General features: G+C 46.5%; 2 protein-coding genes across 3 annotated transcripts; one reads left to right on the top strand and one right to left on the bottom strand.

Annotated features, from left to right (window-relative positions):
• Positions 1-278: 278 nt before the first annotated feature.
• atrip (ATR interacting protein) lies at positions 279-7,425 on the top strand. Of its 2 annotated transcripts, none has more exons than XM_037447956.2 (18): positions 279-542; positions 1,059-1,399; positions 1,779-1,861; positions 1,950-2,120; positions 2,197-2,309; positions 2,809-2,960; positions 3,055-3,153; positions 3,339-3,429; positions 3,571-3,720; positions 4,024-4,252; positions 4,376-4,429; positions 4,596-4,771; positions 5,097-5,233; positions 5,327-5,418; positions 5,676-5,762; positions 5,844-5,922; positions 6,041-6,262; positions 6,345-7,425. In XM_037447956.2, exons 2-18 carry the CDS (start codon positions 1,060-1,062, stop codon positions 6,416-6,418), a joined length of 2,349 nt encoding a protein of 782 aa, XP_037303853.2. In that variant the 5' UTR covers positions 279-542; position 1,059; the 3' UTR covers positions 6,419-7,425. The 2 variants fall into 2 exon arrangements, with proteins under 2 accessions (XP_037303853.2, XP_037303854.2); XM_037447957.2 differs by having other exon boundaries at positions 3,058-3,153.
• A 143-nt stretch (positions 7,426-7,568) lies between these two features.
• trib3 (tribbles pseudokinase 3) lies at positions 7,569-11,932 on the bottom strand. Its single transcript, XM_037447969.2, has 4 exons — positions 11,457-11,932; positions 9,390-9,665; positions 8,904-9,196; positions 7,569-8,514 (listed from the first exon to the last, which is right to left on the bottom strand). The coding sequence occupies exons 2-4, from the start codon at positions 9,663-9,665 to the stop codon at positions 8,022-8,024; spliced, it is 1,062 nt and encodes a 353-aa protein (XP_037303866.2). The 5' UTR covers positions 11,457-11,932; the 3' UTR covers positions 7,569-8,021.
• Between the last annotated feature and the right edge of the window lie 8,000 nt (positions 11,933-19,932).

Raw genomic sequence — 19,932 nt, forward strand, 5'->3', positions numbered from 1 at the left:
TATATATCTGAATATATATTTATATACACAGATATATAGATATGTGTGTATACATCTATGTATAAATGATTGTGTAAGTATCATTGTATGTTTTATACAGATATATATGTTATTATTTCTTTCCTATTCGCGTTTAGTACCGTTTGGCTTAAACAGGGACCTATACAGCAACCAGGCCAGTGCGGAGTCACCTTCATGCCTGTGATTGGTCAGTCTGTCAGAGCAGTGCTGTGATTGGTCGGACTGTCATTGCCGTGCTGTGATTGGTCAGATTGTCAGCGAGCACAGGAGCTGGCGGAACTTTTAGCCTGAACTTCGTGTTGTTCAGTAGAAGGACACTCTTTAGCCTTTTCCATCGTTTAATTTTAGTGCTGTTGCACCCTTTTCAAAGAACACCTTTATTTTTCACCAAGTGTTAACTGACAGTTGAATAGGGCCGTGACGTAGTGAGCTGTATTAGCTTAGCAGGGCAACCTCTAATCGGATGTACACCTAGTTGTTTTTCTAGCTCAATGCTAACAGAAGCGACACCGGGAAACAAGGTAACACAGATGACCAAATGGAACTAAACACCCATCAGCTGGTTAACGAGGAACCGGTGTAACGTTATGTTTAGAAGTGTGCGTGCAGAGAGAAACCGCCAATTTCTTTCTTCCAAAGGGGGCGATACATTGGCTGTTTTACCTATTTTAACCATTTTCACCCTTTCAAGGCGGCAAACTGCTGGGTTCATGTCATTACTCTTAAATTGTTCTTAAAGTTATTCTTATGAGTCGAACACGTGTGTAGGCGGAGAGCAGTGATAACATGACGATTAGTTCATGGCACATTTTTAAAATTCTGAGAATGAGCATAGTTGTGGTCTCCATGAATATTGTCCCCTGGGACCACATTGATCAAGCATCTTTAATCAACTCACCTGAACCTATCAGAGTGATGCAGTTATGTCTTTGTTGAGGAGCTACACCATGTTTGAATCACTACTCTGTGACTGTACATTTCCCTGATGCTGGACCAACAACTCTTGCCTCTTTTCTCTTCCCCCCCCCCCCCCACAGCATGAACTGCCCCCCCAGCAAGCGCCACCGGGGCCTGAACCAGGATGCCGTGACGGCGGTCGCCCTCAACGACCCGTTTGGGGACGAAGACGAATTCACCCAGGAGGACTTGGATGAGATTGACATCATCGCTTCGCAGGCCGTCACCGCGGTTGCCGGCGTCGGGGGGAAACCGGGACACAAACCGCCGGAGCCGGCCCGCGGGTCCAACTGGCCGCAGTCGGCGGGGCAGAGCGGATCTGTGAGCCGAGCCGCGGGCAATCGGGGCGGCGAGGACGCGTACGGCTTCGGCGGCGGCATCAACAGAGGGAATTCTGGGATAGCGAGCAGGGAGCCCCTCGGTGAGTCATAAGAAGAGTACGCCATCAAGAGGATGCGAAACGGGCGCCAATAGCATCATCGTGTCATCATCATTGTGAAAAGTGATGAGGAAAAGGATGGATTCACACCAATGAAGCTTAGTTTCTGCTACTAGTCACAAGGCAGAAAATAATGTCAGAGCGTAGTTGGAGTAACATCTCTGCTGCAGCAGTGCGAAGCGTAAATAAGTCGCACGAACAGGTGAAGATCCACACACTCAACGGAGGCGCGGTGGTGTGAAAAAGCTTCACCTTGAATGAATGAAAATCGCGAATCTGTCAATGCGGAGAAAATACAGACCGCATCCGAACAAAGGAATGAGAATCGACTAAGTGTAGCTCTGCTGTGCCACATGTTCAGTTCACAGGCAACAGCGGTTCGGGTCGGACAGGGAAGAATCCCACGGAGTGCTGGAGGCTCAGCACGCCGAGCTGAAGAGGAAGGTGAGACTCGCTGCTTTGTTTTAAACATCACGTATAGCGAGTGCCTGAGAACGCACTTTAAATATCAATATGAATGTGTCATTATTAGCTGAAGGAGGTGGAGGAGGAGATCGTGTTGAAGAGCGGGGAGATCCGGGTCCTGAGGGACTCTCTGAAAGGAGCTCAACAGGAGAAGGAGACCCAGAGGCAGATCCAGATCCAGCTGGAGGCCCAGAGGCAGAGAGAGCAGAGCGACAGGGAGACGGAGCTCAACAGGAAGGCGAGGAGCTGACACGCACACACACACACACACCATTCCCAGAAGAACAGAATAGTGACATGTTGTGTGCGTTCAGGTTCAGTCTTTGCAGTCCGAGCTGCAGTTTAAAGAAGCAGAAATCAACGTGATGAAGACCAAGCTGCACAGTTCAGACAAATCCAAGATGGCCTCTCCGCTGCCGAGGAATAGGTCGGTTTTTATGAAAATGTTTTGCGTCATTGTAAACTGTGTCTGGGTTGGACAAAATGTTCTAATACACGACTTTCAGTAAACTCAAAGTTTATAGTTTTTAAGTCCCAGACGATTCAGGATGCCCAATATCTATCAGGCAGATTTATTATTGGCAGATAAAGGGTTGGTTACATAATGTTTATTCTTCTAATTAAACTATAACATCTATAATAATAAATAGTCAATTTGTCTAAAGCCACATTGTGATTTAAAGTTTTAAATCAAGTGTACCATTGGCGCATTTCTGCATCATAGCCAGTAGGACGTTATGAACTACTTATAAATTAAAAAAATGTGGAAGTATCAAAAATGCTATTGACTGAGAGCAAATATTCAGTGTTTTATCGGGAGGGCAAAGGTCATCCTGAAGAACAGGCCCTGTTAAGTGTCTTGTTTTTTATTGTCGTCCACTCATCGCTCATCTGATTGGCTGCTCTTGTCCTCCTTCTCTCCTCAGCCCTAAGGTGCTCAGCTCTCTCGCCCAGCTGCATCATGGGAGCGGCGGCAGCAGCAGCTCGTCATCTCCGACAGGAAATGGCTTCATCACCAAAGAGTCGTTCGGAGCCGCCGTCCTTTCCAGAACGACGCCGGTGAAGACGCGCAGAGACGGTGGGTTGTGCGGCAGAGTCGGCCGCGGCGCTGGTGGAGCCAGATGTTGATTGACGCGTGTGTTTTTGTGTGTGTGTGTGTGTGCGTGTCAAAGCAGAAAGAGGCGGGTCCGGCGGCAGATCTGGGGACAGGCAGGAAGTGTCTCGCCCGGACCCCTTCCTGTCCGTCAGACCGGCTCACCTGCAGCACCGAGGTCAGTCTGTGGTGCTGCTTCATGAGAGTTCTTTACAATAAATCACCTGCAAACATAGTTAAATTATAATATCCACCAGGCCCACACGCATTTTATAACCAAAATCAATGTCAATCACAACTCGCTAATAAAATCCAGCTGCATTATGGGAAATGTTTGTGTGCTTGCTGTGTGTTGTCATCCAGGTGGCGTCCTGCTGGGGCTGTTGCTACAGCAGCCGTTGTCCCCCAGCAGCCTCGGCCTGTCTCACCTGCTCTCGATGAGCCTGACATCCAGGTGAATGTCTAATGTGGTAAAGTGCTGTGAGTTCATGGTGGAGGCCGAGCATAAAGGAACGGACCTCTTATCAAAGGCAATCATAACTCATATTTTCTTTCTTTTTTTTTGTGTGTGTGTGTTGTGTTGCTGTGATTTCAGCAAGTCTGCAGGTTTTCTGCTCCACCCTGATGCCGTCGGCGGGGCAGGAGGCGGAGCTCCCAGAGCTGCTCTGAGTCCTGCCCAGAGTCTGGCTGTGACCGGACTCAACATGCTGAGTCAGAGCCGACCAGCAGCCGACAGAGACAAAAGGTAGACCGAGACGCTGCGGCCGGTGTCTGCTGCCGGCTGAATAATCCCCACAACGGAACACCACCGTGGGAACTGCGCCATCTTGTGGCCACAGTGTGTATCTGCAGCACTGAATGATGACCACATGGCCAATCACCTGGAGGCCATGTGGTACAGATGCAAAATATCCGGCCTGTCACCATATTTAAAATATTGTCCTTCCTTACCAGAATAGCAGAAGAACCCCAGATAACAGCGTTTAGTGTCATTTGGAGCCACTAACATTTTTTATAAAACGTGACTGATTTTCCCGTGTTTGTGAAGGTCGTGTCCCGGACCTGTCCTCCTCCTCCCGCTGTTGGAGCTCCACCTGTCTCAACTCTGTCAGGCTCTGGACTCCCTCCGATCCGTCTCCGCTGGCGGCTCGCTCCCGGCGGGCCGCGCTGTCGCCCCGGGGGCGTCGGACGAGGCTGGTGTGACTGGTTTCAGCCTGGAGGACACTGGTTTGGCTGCTCTGAGGCTCCTCCACCTGCTGGTGGCCCACAGTGACGAGGTGATGAAAACATCGAGGTTTCATCCCGATGTCGAAGACCTTTAAATCCATCGCCGGTGGTTCCATGGCGACTGGATCGGTGAAGAAATGCACGGCGGCGCTCACTCTCTTGTTTCTTCCCAGGTGGTGGAAGCTGTGTTAACGAAGGAGAACCAGAGCGGAGCTCCACGCGCAAAGGTACAACACGCGGCCACTTTAGACTGTTACCTTTTATCTAATTAGTGAGTTGAAATATCATCGCTCTGTTTTATCATTGTTTGTCCAGGAAGCTTAAGATTCTCGTTTAATGACATAGTCCCTTTAAACCACCCCCCCCCCCCCCCCCCCCCTTCCCGGCTCTTAGACCGAACACTGTGCCGCAGGCGTGGGTCTGATCTCCCAGAATGCCTTGCTGCAGTCGGTGTTGCGGCTGTGCGAGGGGGGGCTCGGTGACGGCTCGCAGAGTGAGGAGCTTGTCGTCAACGCAATGAGGACTCTGTGCGTCCTGGTGGAGAGGACGCCGCACACGCACGCCGACAGGTAGGCGCGGGGGCGGGCATCCGCAGTCAGGAGGTCAAAGGTCACGTGGGTCGTACTTTCTTAATCAAGAACTGCTAAAAAGCCTCAGACGGCACACACACACGATGATGAAGTTGCTTCTGCAATTTTAACTGCCACCTGCCGTCAGTTTGTCTGTATTATGCGAGGGAAGCAGTGACGGAGTGATGAAAAACACACACACACACACACACACACACACACACACACACACACGCACAATGCAACACTCCTAAAATGAAGACTACAAAATGATGCAAGGATCCTTTTAAAGGTTTCATCAGGTGACCCTGCGTTTCTCTCTCAGGTTGCAGTGTGTGTTGCAGGCGCTGTGTGTGCGTTTGTCGGCGGACTGCAGGCTGCGGACCGCCTCGGGGTGCGTGTCTGTCCTCAGGTCCGCGTCGGACCACGGGACGCTGGCTCGGCAGCTCTGCTCGCAGCGCGGTGAGCTGTCGCAGACTCTCCCTCCGTCGATCCGGCTTCAGCTCGGTGGGATTAAAAATGAACCTCGGCTCTCTGTTGTTTCCTCTTTTTTAGACCCGTGCGTTTTCCTCAAGTTGTTCCAGTTCATCAGGACCCGACCAGACAAGCAGGCGACACACACCGACTGGGTCCTGCTGGACCTGCAGGTAAAACACACACCTGAGTGTTGTGTGCTGAGGCGTTTACTCTGGTCAGCGAACGAGGTCTTTGCTTAGAATAGTCTCAAAATTTGTGTTGTATTTGAGAGAAATTAAAGAAGTAAATAAATTGAGAGGGGTTCATGTTCCTTCTGATGCTGGTGAATCTCCACAGCTCTGGTCCCATTAACATCATGTGTGGACTTGCTCCTCGGAACCCGCGTAGATCCCACATGGTTTGAACTTTAAGCTCCTCCCGCTCTCAGGTGGTGCGTTTGCTGAGCAGGCTGATGACTCAGAGAGCCGAGAGCTGGAGCACCGGCCCCCACAGCAGCTGTCCGTGTTGCACCGAGGTAAAAACTTTCAGAGTCACCCTAAACGTTGTGTTGCACCTTCCTACGCGAGCCTCTCACCTCACCCGCCTCGCCCTCCAGCTGGTTCAGACGGTGGTGATCGTTTTCCATCGCCAGTGGTTGGATCTCCGTGGCTCTCGTGAACCGACAGACTCGACAGGTCAGATTTAAAGCCCCTAAAAAACGCTTCATCACACCCAGAGGACTGTCCTCTGAAACCCAGGATTAACAGTCAGTCGCTGTCTTTCTTTCCTCTCTTTTTTTTTTTCTCGCTTCAGGCCCCGCCCCGCCCTCGCAGACGTGCCCCGCCCCCTCGTTGCCGTGGTGGCGCGGCCCGGCGGCCTCTCTGCTCAGAGAGTGTCTGCTGCTGCTGCACTGGCTGCTGCTGCACCACGGCCGCTTCTCGGAGAACTGCAGGCCGCTGCTGCACATGTACGACCAGGTGATCCCCGCCGTGCGGGACACCCTGCGGAAGATCCCCGGGCTGAGCGAGAGCGAAGGTACGGGCACGCGCACGCACGCGTACACACAGGAAACGTCTCTTCAAAAAGTGAACCCACTTCCTGTTTCCCGTCGGGCCAGAGCTGGCGCTGGAGGAGATCTGCCGCTCGGAGGGCGACGACACCGACGACATGGACACCGACGCCGGCTCCTGAATCCGTCACGCGACGCGGCGGGACAATTTAACCCGAACGGGTCGGTCAGATGTTTCGGGCTGCGAATGAGGACGGAGCAATAGTACGGAAGTGGATGATGAGGAGGGAGGAAGGAAGGAAGGAAGAGGTGCGACTGAAGTGCCGATTTCTCAGTATTCATTCTGCTGTCTGCGATTTCACAATAAATGTAAAGGTGAGAAAGATTGCTGCAGTCAGAGTTTAGGTTTTGTAAGTTTTGCTTCCTTCCTCCGGTCTCTCTGGCTGCTTTATTACACCTTTATGTGAGTACATTTCACACTGGATGAGGCGTTTTTTTTTTTATCATGCGATGCTTAGCAGAAAGACACTAATTGCTTTACATACCATATAAGCCTACATATCTACACACAGAATGCTAAACATTTTTTATTTTTTTTTGTCTGCAGTGAGCGTTTTTTTTTTTTCTTCTTAAATCTGACTTCTAGAAGTGAATGTTGCTCCTTAAAAATACTTCAGAGGCTGCACAGATGTTTTCACAGAGTGAGACACAGGACGATAACACTTGAAAGTCTCTACTTCGCTTGAAAGATCCAGACAAACTTTATACTGACTGCGAAGTGTCCTGTTTGGGGACGTTGGCTCAAAAGACAGTGGGAATATCGGAAAGAAAAACAATTCGGGAACGGAAGGTTTTGTGAAACACCCTTTTATTCTCCAGCTGTCACCGAGGTTGTTTGCACAAAAGAAACACAAGAAGGGAGTGTTGGGAATTTATTAATGTCTACTTCACTCAAGGTTAACACTTTTCTTCACGTGATTCAACACAAGGATACTCCATTAAGATTAGATTTAATTACAATGTTGCCCTGAAATATCAGATTTCATCATCATTTTTTTTATCATAAATTGAAAGTTGATCCAAAGCAATTATTAATAATATTGCAGTGAAAATTAGATTTCATGTCTCAAGAAAACTTTATTATTTGAAATTCAGGAAGTGTGAACACTGCAATAAAGTAGGTGTTGTGTCCCTTTGTGATGACGCGGAGTCTTTAATCCAATGATCACGTGAGCTGGTGTTCTCATTCTGTAGTTTAACGGGGAAATTTACAATTTGGTTGAGAGGAAGGCACCTGATGGTCCGGTCAAGTAGTCCAGGATCAGACTTAGGTGTGTGTGTGTGCACGCGCGCCCTTGTATGTCTATCTTTGCGAGGACCATTTGGGTTTTTGTCAGGTTAATGTTGGTCAGTCCTGTGTCATATTTTTACAATATTTACTCAACATCATCCTGCTTATTTCTGGTAAAATTATTTCTCAAGCCCAGTTTCTTTTTGAAGAAAATAGTATAAAACTCTTTTTGTAAGCAAAAATAAAGCGGTTTGGGTTTTGATTTCTCCGGTCTTGTCCAATTTCCTCAACAATATTGCGTGTTGACATTTAGTCACAGTTGGTGTCTCGGTGATGAGAGAAAATGTCAAGCGTCATTAGTCATTGTTTTAGTAACTATGGCGACACTGCGGGACATTTGGGGGCTCAGACTTGACGTTAGAATCGAGTTCAGTGCTGAAATATATCGACCCAGGTCCTCACAAGCATAGAGATACAAGGTGTGTGTGTGTGTGTTAGTGTTTTTTGGTCCACGTGGGCACCACCTGGTCGTCGTCCTGCGTTCTGCTCTGCGGCGTTTTGTGCGCGCTGGGATGCGTCCTCTTGGCGGCGTGGCGCGGCGTGCGCGGGCGGCCGCTCAGCCACGGGTGCATCAGCAGCTCCGACGCCGCCAGCCTCTCGTCGGGCGACTTCCTGAGCATGCAGCCGATCAGGCACTTGGCCCGGGGCGACAGCCACTGGGGCACGGCGAAGGCCCCGCGGCGGATCTTGGCGAACAGCGCGGCGGGCTGCGTGTCCTGGAACGGGTAGCGTCCAATCAGCATGGTGTACAGGGACACGCCCAGGCTCCAGATGTCCGCGGCGCGGCCCGAGTAGGACCGGCTTCCGTTGGTCAGCAGCTCCGGGCTGACGTAGGCGGGGCAGCCGTGTCTGTCCGTCAGGGAGTCGTCGCCATGGTCGCCGCGCAGGACGACGCAGTCGTCGAGGCCGAGCAGAGCGAGACGCGTCCTGAAGGAAGGAAGGAAGGAAGGACCACAACGCGTCAGCAGTGACCTCAGTGGAATTAGTAATGCTTGTGTGAGAAGTAGTATTAAAGGACCCATCTTATTCCCATTTTACCACAAGTTGATATGGTTCCTTTGGGTCTTAAATGAGATGTCGGTAACATACTTTCGTCAAAATAAAAAAGGTCACGTAGACTCCCATTGCATAGTGACGAGTCACTCAAGCATGACGATTCTTGCGTACAAGAACCATATAAAATCGCGGTAGTAGTAGTGTGAGCGGTCTTAATACTAGTATTACTCTCCATCGTCGCTGGTGATACTAATTATACTTGTGCTACCACTAGTTATGCTGATACTACCGAAGTAAGCAGCAGTACTTGTGAGCCTCACCTGTACTCGTCGGTGAAGACGAACCTGCGGAGCTTCAGGTCTCTGAGGACGACGCCGTGGTGATGGCAGTGCGTGACCGCGTTCAGCATCTGAGCGAACAGAAGCCCCGCCTCCTCCTCGCCGAGGCGCTTCCTGCTTCGGACGTAGGCGTGCATGTCGCCGTAGTGACCGGGCAGGAAGACGTACACGCTGTCCTGGCCGATCACCACGTCCAGCAGGCCGCACACGTTGCCGTGGTGACCGATGCGGGCGTAGGCAGCCAAGCGCTCTTGGTAACCGCGTAGAGGAAGCACCTGTAACCATGGTAACATTAGGGTAAGATGGCAACAAGTGTATTTAGAGAAGTATTACCTGTATTACTACTGCTAAAAGAAGTACAATTGGTATTTCCAACCACCACACTATTCTTCCTTGGCTTCAGAGTAACGTTTTTAGTAATATTACTAATACTGCGATCATATATCTGTAATATTGTCTTCATCTTACCTGGCAGGTGTACTGCTGCTTTGTCTGCGCATGCTCCGCCCTGTAACTCTTCTCCCCCTCGCAGCGCTCAAACAGGAAGTACGAGCCCACTCTGGATGGAGATTGGCTCGGGCTGGATGCGGGGGCGGGGCTTCTGGGCCTGAGGCAGTCCGATAGGCCGGTGGTGGGAAGGCTCGGGTCCAGACGAGCCACTTTACATTTCACGATCTCCTGGGGCTCGTCCAGTAGCCTCTTCAGACACAGCTGGGAGCGGGTCGCCGTCGTGCCCACGCTCATCTGTGATTGGAGGGCACAAGTGACCTCATCAGGTTAGCTACGGCATAACGCTCCGTTTTCACGGTTACTGGATGGATCTGATTCTTCAGCCGCCGAACGCTCCGCTTTGTGCTTTGACATCCGGGGAGAAGCGTTGTATTGGTATCACGTCTCGCTGCATCCCTGCTGCTCACGCGCTAACGTGTCCATAGGCTCCATGATGCAACTTCCTGTAAGCTGACGGACGCCTCGGCTTTCAGATCGTTGCATCAGGGCACAACAGTTTAAGGTTTAAACCAGCTTCGAATACAGTCAACACCTACCACACACACACACACACACACACACACAGCGAGAGTTTGTGTGTTCAATAAAGTTTTTCAGAGCCTGTGGTCGCCGTGGCGACGCGGTGTGGCAACCTGCTGTTGGCCAATGCTGCTTTCACTCCCAAACTTTGAGTCACAGCGTCGCCACGGCAACATCATCTCACATGCACGCACACAGAGTGAATCTGTGCGGTTTGATGTGTCATCAATATTAAGACTGTTGATAAGAAAAATAATAACTCACTAGATTCTACTGGGCTTTACTGGAAGTCTGTTAGAGTGAGGATTCTGGTTTTGCTTTCCATATGAGACGTATCAGCATCCTTTGCAGAACTTCTTGACTTTATTAAAATGAAGTTAAATCAGACGAAATTAGTGACCGAACTAAAATAAAACTCTGTTTGGATCTCAGCGGATGATTGATTGCTGAAGTATTGTTCAGAGGTTGGATGTTTAGTTGATGTACTACAAGAGGTTTTCTTACTTCCATAATAAACGTTGGCTCGTTATTTGAAAATGCAGAACTCTATTTATTCCTAAATCTGACAAGTTTCGCTCCGGGGAATAAATGTGACATTTGCCGTTATTCTGGCTCCACGCGGCTGACCTCGGATCTGCGCTCTGACTTCCTCACAAAGCGCATCATAAAACTCCACTGCACCTTTTCTGTGTCGATCAATCTGCCAATAATCTGTTTGTTAACCAGTTTGATCTCTGTAAAGTTTGGAGACTGTCTTCAAATGTTTGTTTACTCAAACCAACGGTACAAAAAATAAAATTCAGTTTACAATGTTTGAATAATTAAGGAGAAACACCCTGCTCATCGATTATCATATCTAATTATTTTACTGTTAGCTTATTGATTTACATTTTTTGCAAAAATCAAACTCATTTTCATGAAAGAGCTTTTGCAATTTAGACTTAATTTGCTCTGTAATATTTTATTGTTGCCTACATTTTGTCTGTCTGCTTTTGTTGACATTAATCACTGATTGGACCAGCTGACCAATGAGTTTCTGAGCTTTTCTCTCGGGTGTCAGGTGGTCGTATTTAAAAGCATCAAAGTTTACTCTGGACCTTCTTGCTTGAGAGGGCCCCCCCTGTCTGCTTCCACATCCTCATCCTCAGTTTAATTCTGCACCGCTCCGTGTAGAACCAAGTACTGTGCTCAGGTATTTGTACTCTACCTGCGTGCTGCCTTCTAGTGAGGAGTACCACATTTTCAAAGTAAAGGTCCGTGAGCTACTGCATTCACTTTGAAAATACAAGTTAAAGTTAAATTGTTAAAAGTGGGCTCACCAGTAGTACAATATAAGGCTTTTCACTCACTAATGATTCAATAAAAGTAATTTGTGCAAATGAATTCAATACTTTTATTTTACTGGAGTGAACGACTTTTTGATTATAATGTAATATTTGTTTTTAACGTGTTATTGTGAAGGATCTGAGTTCATCTTCCAACGCTGATCTCGGGTCAGTTTCTTACCTTCAGGCGGAGGGTTTCGGACTGCGGGTCAACAGGAAACCAGTAGTCCGGGTAGAGACCAGTAGGGACCAGTAGACCGGGTAGAAACCAGTAGAGACCAGTAGACTGGGAGGACTACAGCTGGCGTGGAGTAGATCCGGCTTGTTTCCGTGGAAGTCGTTGCAGACACAATGGGAGGTCGGACTGGGACCAGCGGCTGTGATACTGGGAGCGCTGGAGTCCGGGTGTGACGTCTTTGTCTCGTTGTGTTATTGTTGTCTCCGTTGCGCAACGTGTCGTCAGTCAGCTGTTAGTTCGGATTCTTCTTCGGTCCAAATGAGATTAAACTGATCGTGAAGAAGAAGAAGATGATTAAAAGTAACTGAACAGTTGTTTGTTCAGTTAAAAACTAAAAATGAAACCATTTTTTTTTCTTTTTTCAAATCTGCATCCGGAGCCGAAGCGAACAAAGCCGAGTCCCCACCGAGTCCCCCCGATCTCCCCCCCCCCCCGTCCCTGCGTCTTGAGTTTAGAGCAGAACCCCCCCCCCGCGTGCTGCTGGGCTTTGGATCCGGTCCGAACCCCCCCTTGTCTGCCCCCGTCCGGTCTGCCTCGGCCCGGCTCGTCTCCAGAACTTTCCGGCGCACTGAGGACTCGGACCGGCTCCGGGTGTGTTTGGTTCGTTGGTCTGGTTACGTGGATTCATCCCGCCGGGGGGGGCGGAGCTTAGATGTTGCAATCCTGAGCAGATCATTCGTCAGAAAACACGCGCGGTTTCATAATGTGACGTATGTTGACTTTGTTGATTGCACGGTGGAGGAAGTACTATATACTATATATAGCTCTAATACTAGTACTAATATATAGAAATAGAAATTAATTGTTAGAGCTCAAAGTAAAAGTAAAAACGTATTATTTACAAAATGTGCATCAAGTACCTAAAGTACTCTACTTATCTTTTCAGAATAGTGTATATTAGCTTATTATTGTATTATGTGTTTAAAATTAATGTTAACCAAGTTTGTAAAGTTTGTCGAGCTAATTTTAACCACTTTTATTCACTTTTGTGAAGATTGTGCTATTGCATCATTTATATGTTTATTTGTTAACTTTAATCTGCAATGTAACTGGAGGGTGTAACAATGTGGGATCCTTCTTTAGTGGGGGGGGGAGCAAAATCTAATAAAGGAAGATAAACTTACTTTTGACTGAACGAGGGATACTTTGAGTCCACATTCATTAAACTTGGTTGACAGTTTCTATTGTTGTTACAACTACAGTCACAGAATGTATTCTGAGAGAGAGAGAACTTTTTTTTTTTTTTTTACCATCAAATATTATTCCATTAGCAAGTTGTTTAAACAAAAGTCCCGTTACCTGCCGCCCGAAAGGCGGAGTGGGACATATATTTAAGATATTATGGTGACAGCCGGGCGATGATATCAGCAGCTGCAACAGAGATTTAATTAAAAACAACAGATGCCTCTTTTATAGATATATGGAACATTATTGCATCATGCATTAAAATATTCTACACTGACTCACTGGTGTGAAGATTGAACATCTGAAGAATTACTTTCCTTTTATTTCCCTGAATCCTTGATTAGACTATAAAATCACCACTGACGAAAAGATATTAAGACTGTATTGAAAAATAATTTACTTTTCCTCCGAAACTCATAGAAGTCATATTTATCTGATAGTATAACATAGTAGTATTTTTTACGAATTATAATAGTATAATGGACCAATCACATACTAAACAGGTGAAAACCTGAACAGGTGACGTGCGGCCAGCTGCTGACCTTTGACCTTAATCGGTGATCTCCGCAGCGGCTCACTTCACGTTGGGACACGTGTGACACGATTAGCTTTTCCCTGAACTGGGTTCCCCTCGACCCGCCTCACACCTCCTCGGATCCAGACTCGATCCCAGCAACACCTCCATGGATCGATTTATTGTAACCTGCGGGATGTGCGATATGGTCATATTTCCTATAATGTTGCTTTAAATGAACATCATCTCACAGTGAACTGTTGACATATTAATATGTAATAAAAATATGTAAAACAGTTATTCTTTGCAAATGAACTTCCCCTTCCTTTACAACTTATTTTCCAAAGTTCTGTTTTGATAAACTGTGTCTGACCGTGTTTTTTTGTTTTTTTGGGGGGGGGGCCTCTCACATCTTTCAGTGTGAAGACGTAAATGCTGGAGCTGTTCCTGCTGTGCACGACGCAGGTCCCTACTCTGCTAACACGCTACACGTAGCCCACATGCCAAAAAGATGTCATCACAGCTTAAAAACACAGCGTCAGTTACAACTAACTCATGTTGTCAGACGGGGACAGTGGAGTCTTCACATGGACGTATGGACACGTGAGACATTGATCTCCTTCAGGAAGCTCAGACGCACAGCTGCTGCTCTACAGGAAATGAGGTCATCTGCATCATGTAGACTTGAGTATGTCAGTGTGTGTGTGTGTGTGTTTCTGCACGTGTAGTCAGCTCTGATTGGACGGATTCCAATCGACAGGTGGAGAGCCCGAACTGACCTGGTTACACACGCACACACAGACACACACACACATAGCAGGTTATCTACACACGGTTAGTGTGTTTTTACGCCACATGATGAAATATTGAAGAAACAGAGGACGATGAACAGTGTGTGTGTGTGTGTGTGTTAAACTTGACTGTCTCTTTCATAACCGACGTGATGAAATCAGAGGCCAAGTGTCTGACTCAACTACAGGCCGCCACAAGCGCACACACACACACACACACACACACACACTCTCTCTCACAGACACACATGTCGTCTTTCACACGTTCCTCATCTCAGGATTATCACCTGTACTCCTGAGGTGCTTAAGTTTTCACCACCTGACTGAGCTGGTGTGTGTGTGTGTGTGTTACAGCTTTAAATCCACTTCCTGTGTGTGACTTGTCCTCTGCGGTGGTGGTCTCTCTCTCTCTGTGTGTGTGTGTGTGTGTTTGCCTCGGGGCATCTTGAATGTGTGGCGCAGTGGGAGCTTTAAGGGCCCTTTAAGCTTCGGGGTGATTCAACACGCCGACGCCCCGCAGGGGGCTGATGCTTTGAGTAAAGATCCCTGCGAGACAAATGTCTAGATTAGATTTACTAAAAGAACCGCAGGTTGTAAAATAACAACATCAGAGCGGCGTTAAAGCACCTGAGACCCTTCCTGCTGCGTGAGCTGCTTCACAACAATAATGAAAGTCTTCAGTCCGTTTTTAGCGGTTCTCCACACGTTGGCTTTGGATACATTTGCTCCAGTACGGTACTTTTGAACAATTTCGAGGTTCTTCGACTTCATTTATATTTGATGCTATTTTACACAACTCCAAAAAAAGAATGGAAACACAAAATAAGTGTCTTTGTTTATATATATTATACATGTAAAAATATGTGTGTGTATGTGTGTGACACACACATACACACACACACACAGGTCACCAGGGATGATCCAAAACTCAGATAAGAAGAATACTAAATTGTGTGTGTGTGTGTGTGTGTGTGTGTACATCTCTATAAACACACACACACACATACAGCAAGGCCGGCCTGGGATTGTCTCTGTGATGAAACCAGCAGTAATGTCTGCTGTTGGCATGACGACTCCATCCACTGTGACATGACTTTGTGTGTGTGTGTGTGTGTGTGTGTGTGTGCGTGTGCGTGTGCACGGTCTTGAGAGAGCTGGAGAGTCTGACCTTTGACCTCCTCACTGTTTCTTTTAAAGAATGCGATGGAATTTGTTACAGAACCCTCCATCTTTTAATTGTATCACTGATATATCAGTATTGTTCGTAATAAGATAATAAATAAATAAATAAGATAACAAACCTGCGTCTAAATGAAGCTGGTGAGGATCTATTGGAGCATTTAATCTAATTAAAGTCAGTTTTAAACATAACCCTTATATATATTGTATATTTTTGTTGTGTATTTCCTGTATTGGGAAGGAAGAACATTGATTATCATTCTGAAGTTTGGAGCATTTAAGGACTATTTTGTTTCTGCATTTTGTGACTCTCGGCTTTTGTTGATGGTTTTCATTTATCATCGGTTATAACTTTTCTTCTTCTGGGCCGTCGACATTTCCGTTTTTATTCACTCTTTTATGTGAGATCTAGATAAAAGAAACTGGAACTGAAACTTTAATTAAAAGGCGTGACGGTCCGTCCTCTTCAGTGAGAACAGTGAGCAGACGTCCTGTACTGTTGATTCAGTTTAATAAATACGATCAATACATGAAATAAATAAATAATGCATTCTCAAGACGAGAGAAAAGTTTTCAGTTTTTAGTAAGAGGACGAGGGCGGTTTGAAAAAACCTAAATAAAGTTAATATATAAGAAACATGAAATATTAATACTTATTTTATATCTCAAGGGTGTGTGTGTGTGTGTGTGTGTGTGTGTGTGTGTGTGTGTGGCCGTGGCCGTGGTTTCATTGCTCTCCTGTGCAACCATCAAATGCAACTTGAGGCAATACCCGATACACACACACACACACACAAACACACAAACACACACACCAACAACAACCATCTTCGACTGAAACAAACAAAACAAACAAACACGCACACACACACACGTACACACACATCCTCCATCGCCATCCGGCTGCTTTCTGCCGTAACGAGGTGCAATCAACACGCAATGCTGACCAACACACATCAATACACACACACACACTGGTGAGATGAAGTCAGCCTCTGATTGCAGAAGAGTTACAGACTGTTGACTTGTCTGTGTGTGTGTGTGTGTGTGTGTGTGTGTGTGTGTGTGTGTGTGTGTGTGTGTGTATGTGTTGACCTCGTACTGCCATGATGTCACATCCATAACAGTTGCATTAACAGAGGCAGCCTTCTTCACGTCCACAAACACACACACAGAGACACACAGACACACACACACACACATTGAAGATTCTGAAACAAAAAAAAAGAAAAATCTCAACAAGATTTTTTTTTTATGGTTTCATTGTTTTTAATGTAAATGTAATGTAAATGTAGTCGACAGTGAACGCAGAATGTTTGTGATGTCACCGTCGATAATCAAATCCGTAGATGAAATAAGGACGAACACAATGATGACAGAACTAAAGGAGGAGGAATCATGAATCAAGAGACTCGATGGTAAAATCCTCCTCCACTGCTTCCAGCTTTCTCTTGACTGAACATGTTTAGATTGAACCACTTTCAGCTGAAATCCATTCAAAAGTTCATGATGTTTCAGGACTGCAGGAGAACTTTGGGACTCAAGAAACTCTTTGAGGTAACATTTTGCTGCTCGTTATCTTCAGATCTTTTGCATTTCTTTATTTCAGACAGAATTGAGCAATGAGAAGCGTGTTATAAAAGCATGAAAACATCTCCATTATCTGGTAAACTTGGTATTGAGCATCAGGAGAACAGCAGCTTGACGACTTCTGCCGGAAACCTTCTGTTTTTAGCCCCCAACAGACTAATAATAAAAATAAACTAATAATGTGTGTTTGTTCCCGTTTCATTGAACGCGTGGAGCAGCTTTCTGCCACCAGAGGGAGACAAACTCCACCAGAGGGAGACAAACTCCACCAGAGGGAGACAAACTCCACCAGAGGGAGACAAACTCCACCAGAGGGAGACAAACTCCACCAGAGGGAGACAAACTCCACCAGAGGGAGACAAACTCCATTTGGACAATTTTCTGTAGGATAAAGGGGAGCCACTGTGAGTGCTATGATGTGAAATATCAGCATGTATGTTAGGGGTTAATAAATAAATGAACGCACTCAGATTTCTTTGAATTTCCAGAATCTGCTTGAAAAAAAACATACTTACGGGGTATCCATTACTATAAAATATGGAGAAACCAGAATAAAAACTCATCTACGTCCCGGGTTGTGGACAGTTTCTGTGGAAAGTTTATCTTTGATGGAGTGAAGCAGAACAAATTCAGAGAGGCTTTAGTTCAGAGAGACCACATTTGGGCCCATTTGTATATATATATTATATATTACACTTATATTCTGGTTGCTTTTGTGGGGAAATTGGGTTATGAAAAACAACCATAGAAATCCACTGAATGTTGAATTAAATGGAACAGATGGTGTTGGGTGAAGGTTTGACTCAGTGACACAGATACCTCTGTCATCGGCCCTGTTGTTCACGCGTTGCTTCGATCGATGGTGGATGAAATGGACCCTTTGGTAGGGATTCTTTGCAAGAAATATGGATGTTGGATGTAAGGATGTTTTTCATACATGTATTTATTGCTTGAGTGGTGTGTGGAGCAGGCACAAACAGCTTTAACACGCGTGTAGCTCGGGCTCTGATGTTTCCACACACATGTGGCATCATTCTATTATGTTTTGTGCTTGATGGTATTTTTTAGGACCATCAGACGTGATTTGCTTCCTGGTCCACCACGACCTTTTGAGGGAGGAAGGGTGTTCAGGAATGACGTCACTCTCCACACGTCCTGGTCATGTTGAAACTGAAGTTAAATCCAAGCTTGTGACTTTGGACTGAAGGTCACGCAATCTTATTTTCAGGACATATGTGTACATATATGAAGGTTGTGTTTTCCTTCCTGTTCTGAGTGTGTTACACGTTCATGGGTTCGTGGAGCAGCAGACGCTCTGAGAATCGGAGCGATTGTACAGAAAACCTCATGCCCTCATATCAACGAGACCAAACACTCGTTCCTTCACATTACAAACAAAGTCTCACCCTGTTTAGGTTTTTATGTACAAAAACTGTATTATTATTATTATTCATGTGAAACACCAGATTCTCTCCTTGTTGCAGCTGTGTGTGTCTTTAACCACCAGCTGTCCTCTGTTCATTAACCTGTTACCCAGCTGCCACATGGCCCCTGTTACACCACACACACACACACACACACACACACTTGTATTTCGGGATTGTGATGAGATCAATTGAAGTTTATTTCTGGACCCACGTGTGTTTTTGGGTGGGGGGGGGGGGGGGGGCGTGTCTTTACTCTTAGAGGCAGAGGGCCCATGATGCTCAGAGAGGAAGTCTTTAGGCCCCCCGTAGTGTGGCTTCACAGAGGGGCCCGATGGAGGCCCACTTCCTGCCCGGTCCCCCTTCATCGGACCCACATGAGCCTCGTTAGCAGCGGGTCACGTGACGTGGAATCCGGTCACGAGACTCTGCACGCTGAAAACGCGCTGGAATGCTGAAAGCTTGGAGCTGTAGTAACACAATTAGTCATAGTAGTATTTGTAGTAAAATGAGCAGTAGTGTGGTATTAATAGCAGTGTAAATTGTAGTATTAAGTAAACGTCTGTGGCATTCCATAGTCACATGACCACGACCAGCACAAGCACGCCATCATTTTGTCCAAAAATGAAGCCTGAAGAGTGAATATTGTGGCAATGAGGAGAAACAAAGGAGGGGGAGTTAAAGTATGGAAGAAATTTCCAACAATTAGAAATGAGAAGCCCACTTTGACTGATCTGATGAAGCTGCTGTTGACACCTTCAACCCCACGTGAGATAAATCTTCTTTAACGAGTTTATATTATATCATGAGTTAAATATGAATCACTGCTTCTTCGCGGGGAACCGAAACATTGAAAACAACCCGGCGAGCTAGTGTGGTGAAGGGTGTCGAAGGTCGTTAACGGCGTTCACCTGTGCGGTCAAATCACGTGCCGGGGAATTCGTTGAGGAGGTCTCAAGCTTTGGAGTAACCATAATTTGACAATAATGGCCCGGCCTGCGTGCTGGAGAAATCACATCTATAATATTATATTACTATTATACTGTATATTATATAGTAAACAACTTTACTGTTAAAAAGTGCACGGCCAAAATCATACATCAATGGGCTTATTCTTGTTGTACTACACCTGTTATTCGGAAAAATAAAATCATTTTTCAGTAATTATTCATAATAATTTTAAATATTTAGTGCAAAAAGGGGTTGGACCCGGTCTGAAGAGCTCCGTTTATGACGCGCAGCCGATCCCATGAACGCGGCGCTCGAGCCACGCAAGGGACACGTGTGTGTGTGTGTGTGTGTGTGCGTGTCTCAGTGTGTCCTTTGCACCCAGATACATGTGGACAATGTAACCGGTTAATTAATGATTTTTCAGCTGGAGGTACAGTAGATCATTTTTGTTTGTTGGCGCTCGTGCTCAAAAGGGCAAAAAACATAAGTCATAAAGGACCAGAAGTCGCTGTGCAGACTAATATCTGTTATTACTCCATAGTAAATATGCGTGTGTGTATTAAAAACACGTGAAATCACGTTACTGTAAGTGAGGGCGTGAGGGGAAAAAACAGACTTGCACATTAAAATAACAAATCTCACGCGCACACATTTCCACAACTGCGAGCTGATTGGCTGCAGCTGATGAATGGGCGCGCTGTGGACCAATGAGGAGGCTGTGCGCGGTGAATAAGTAAACTGACGGGGTTACGGGCTGCGTGCACTCTGACCGTCTGTCCTTCCAC

Source organism: Pungitius pungitius, chromosome 8, assembly GCF_949316345.1.
Source record: "Pungitius pungitius chromosome 8, fPunPun2.1, whole genome shotgun sequence".
In the NCBI taxonomy this organism is placed as follows: Eukaryota; Metazoa; Chordata; class Actinopteri; order Perciformes; family Gasterosteidae; genus Pungitius; species Pungitius pungitius.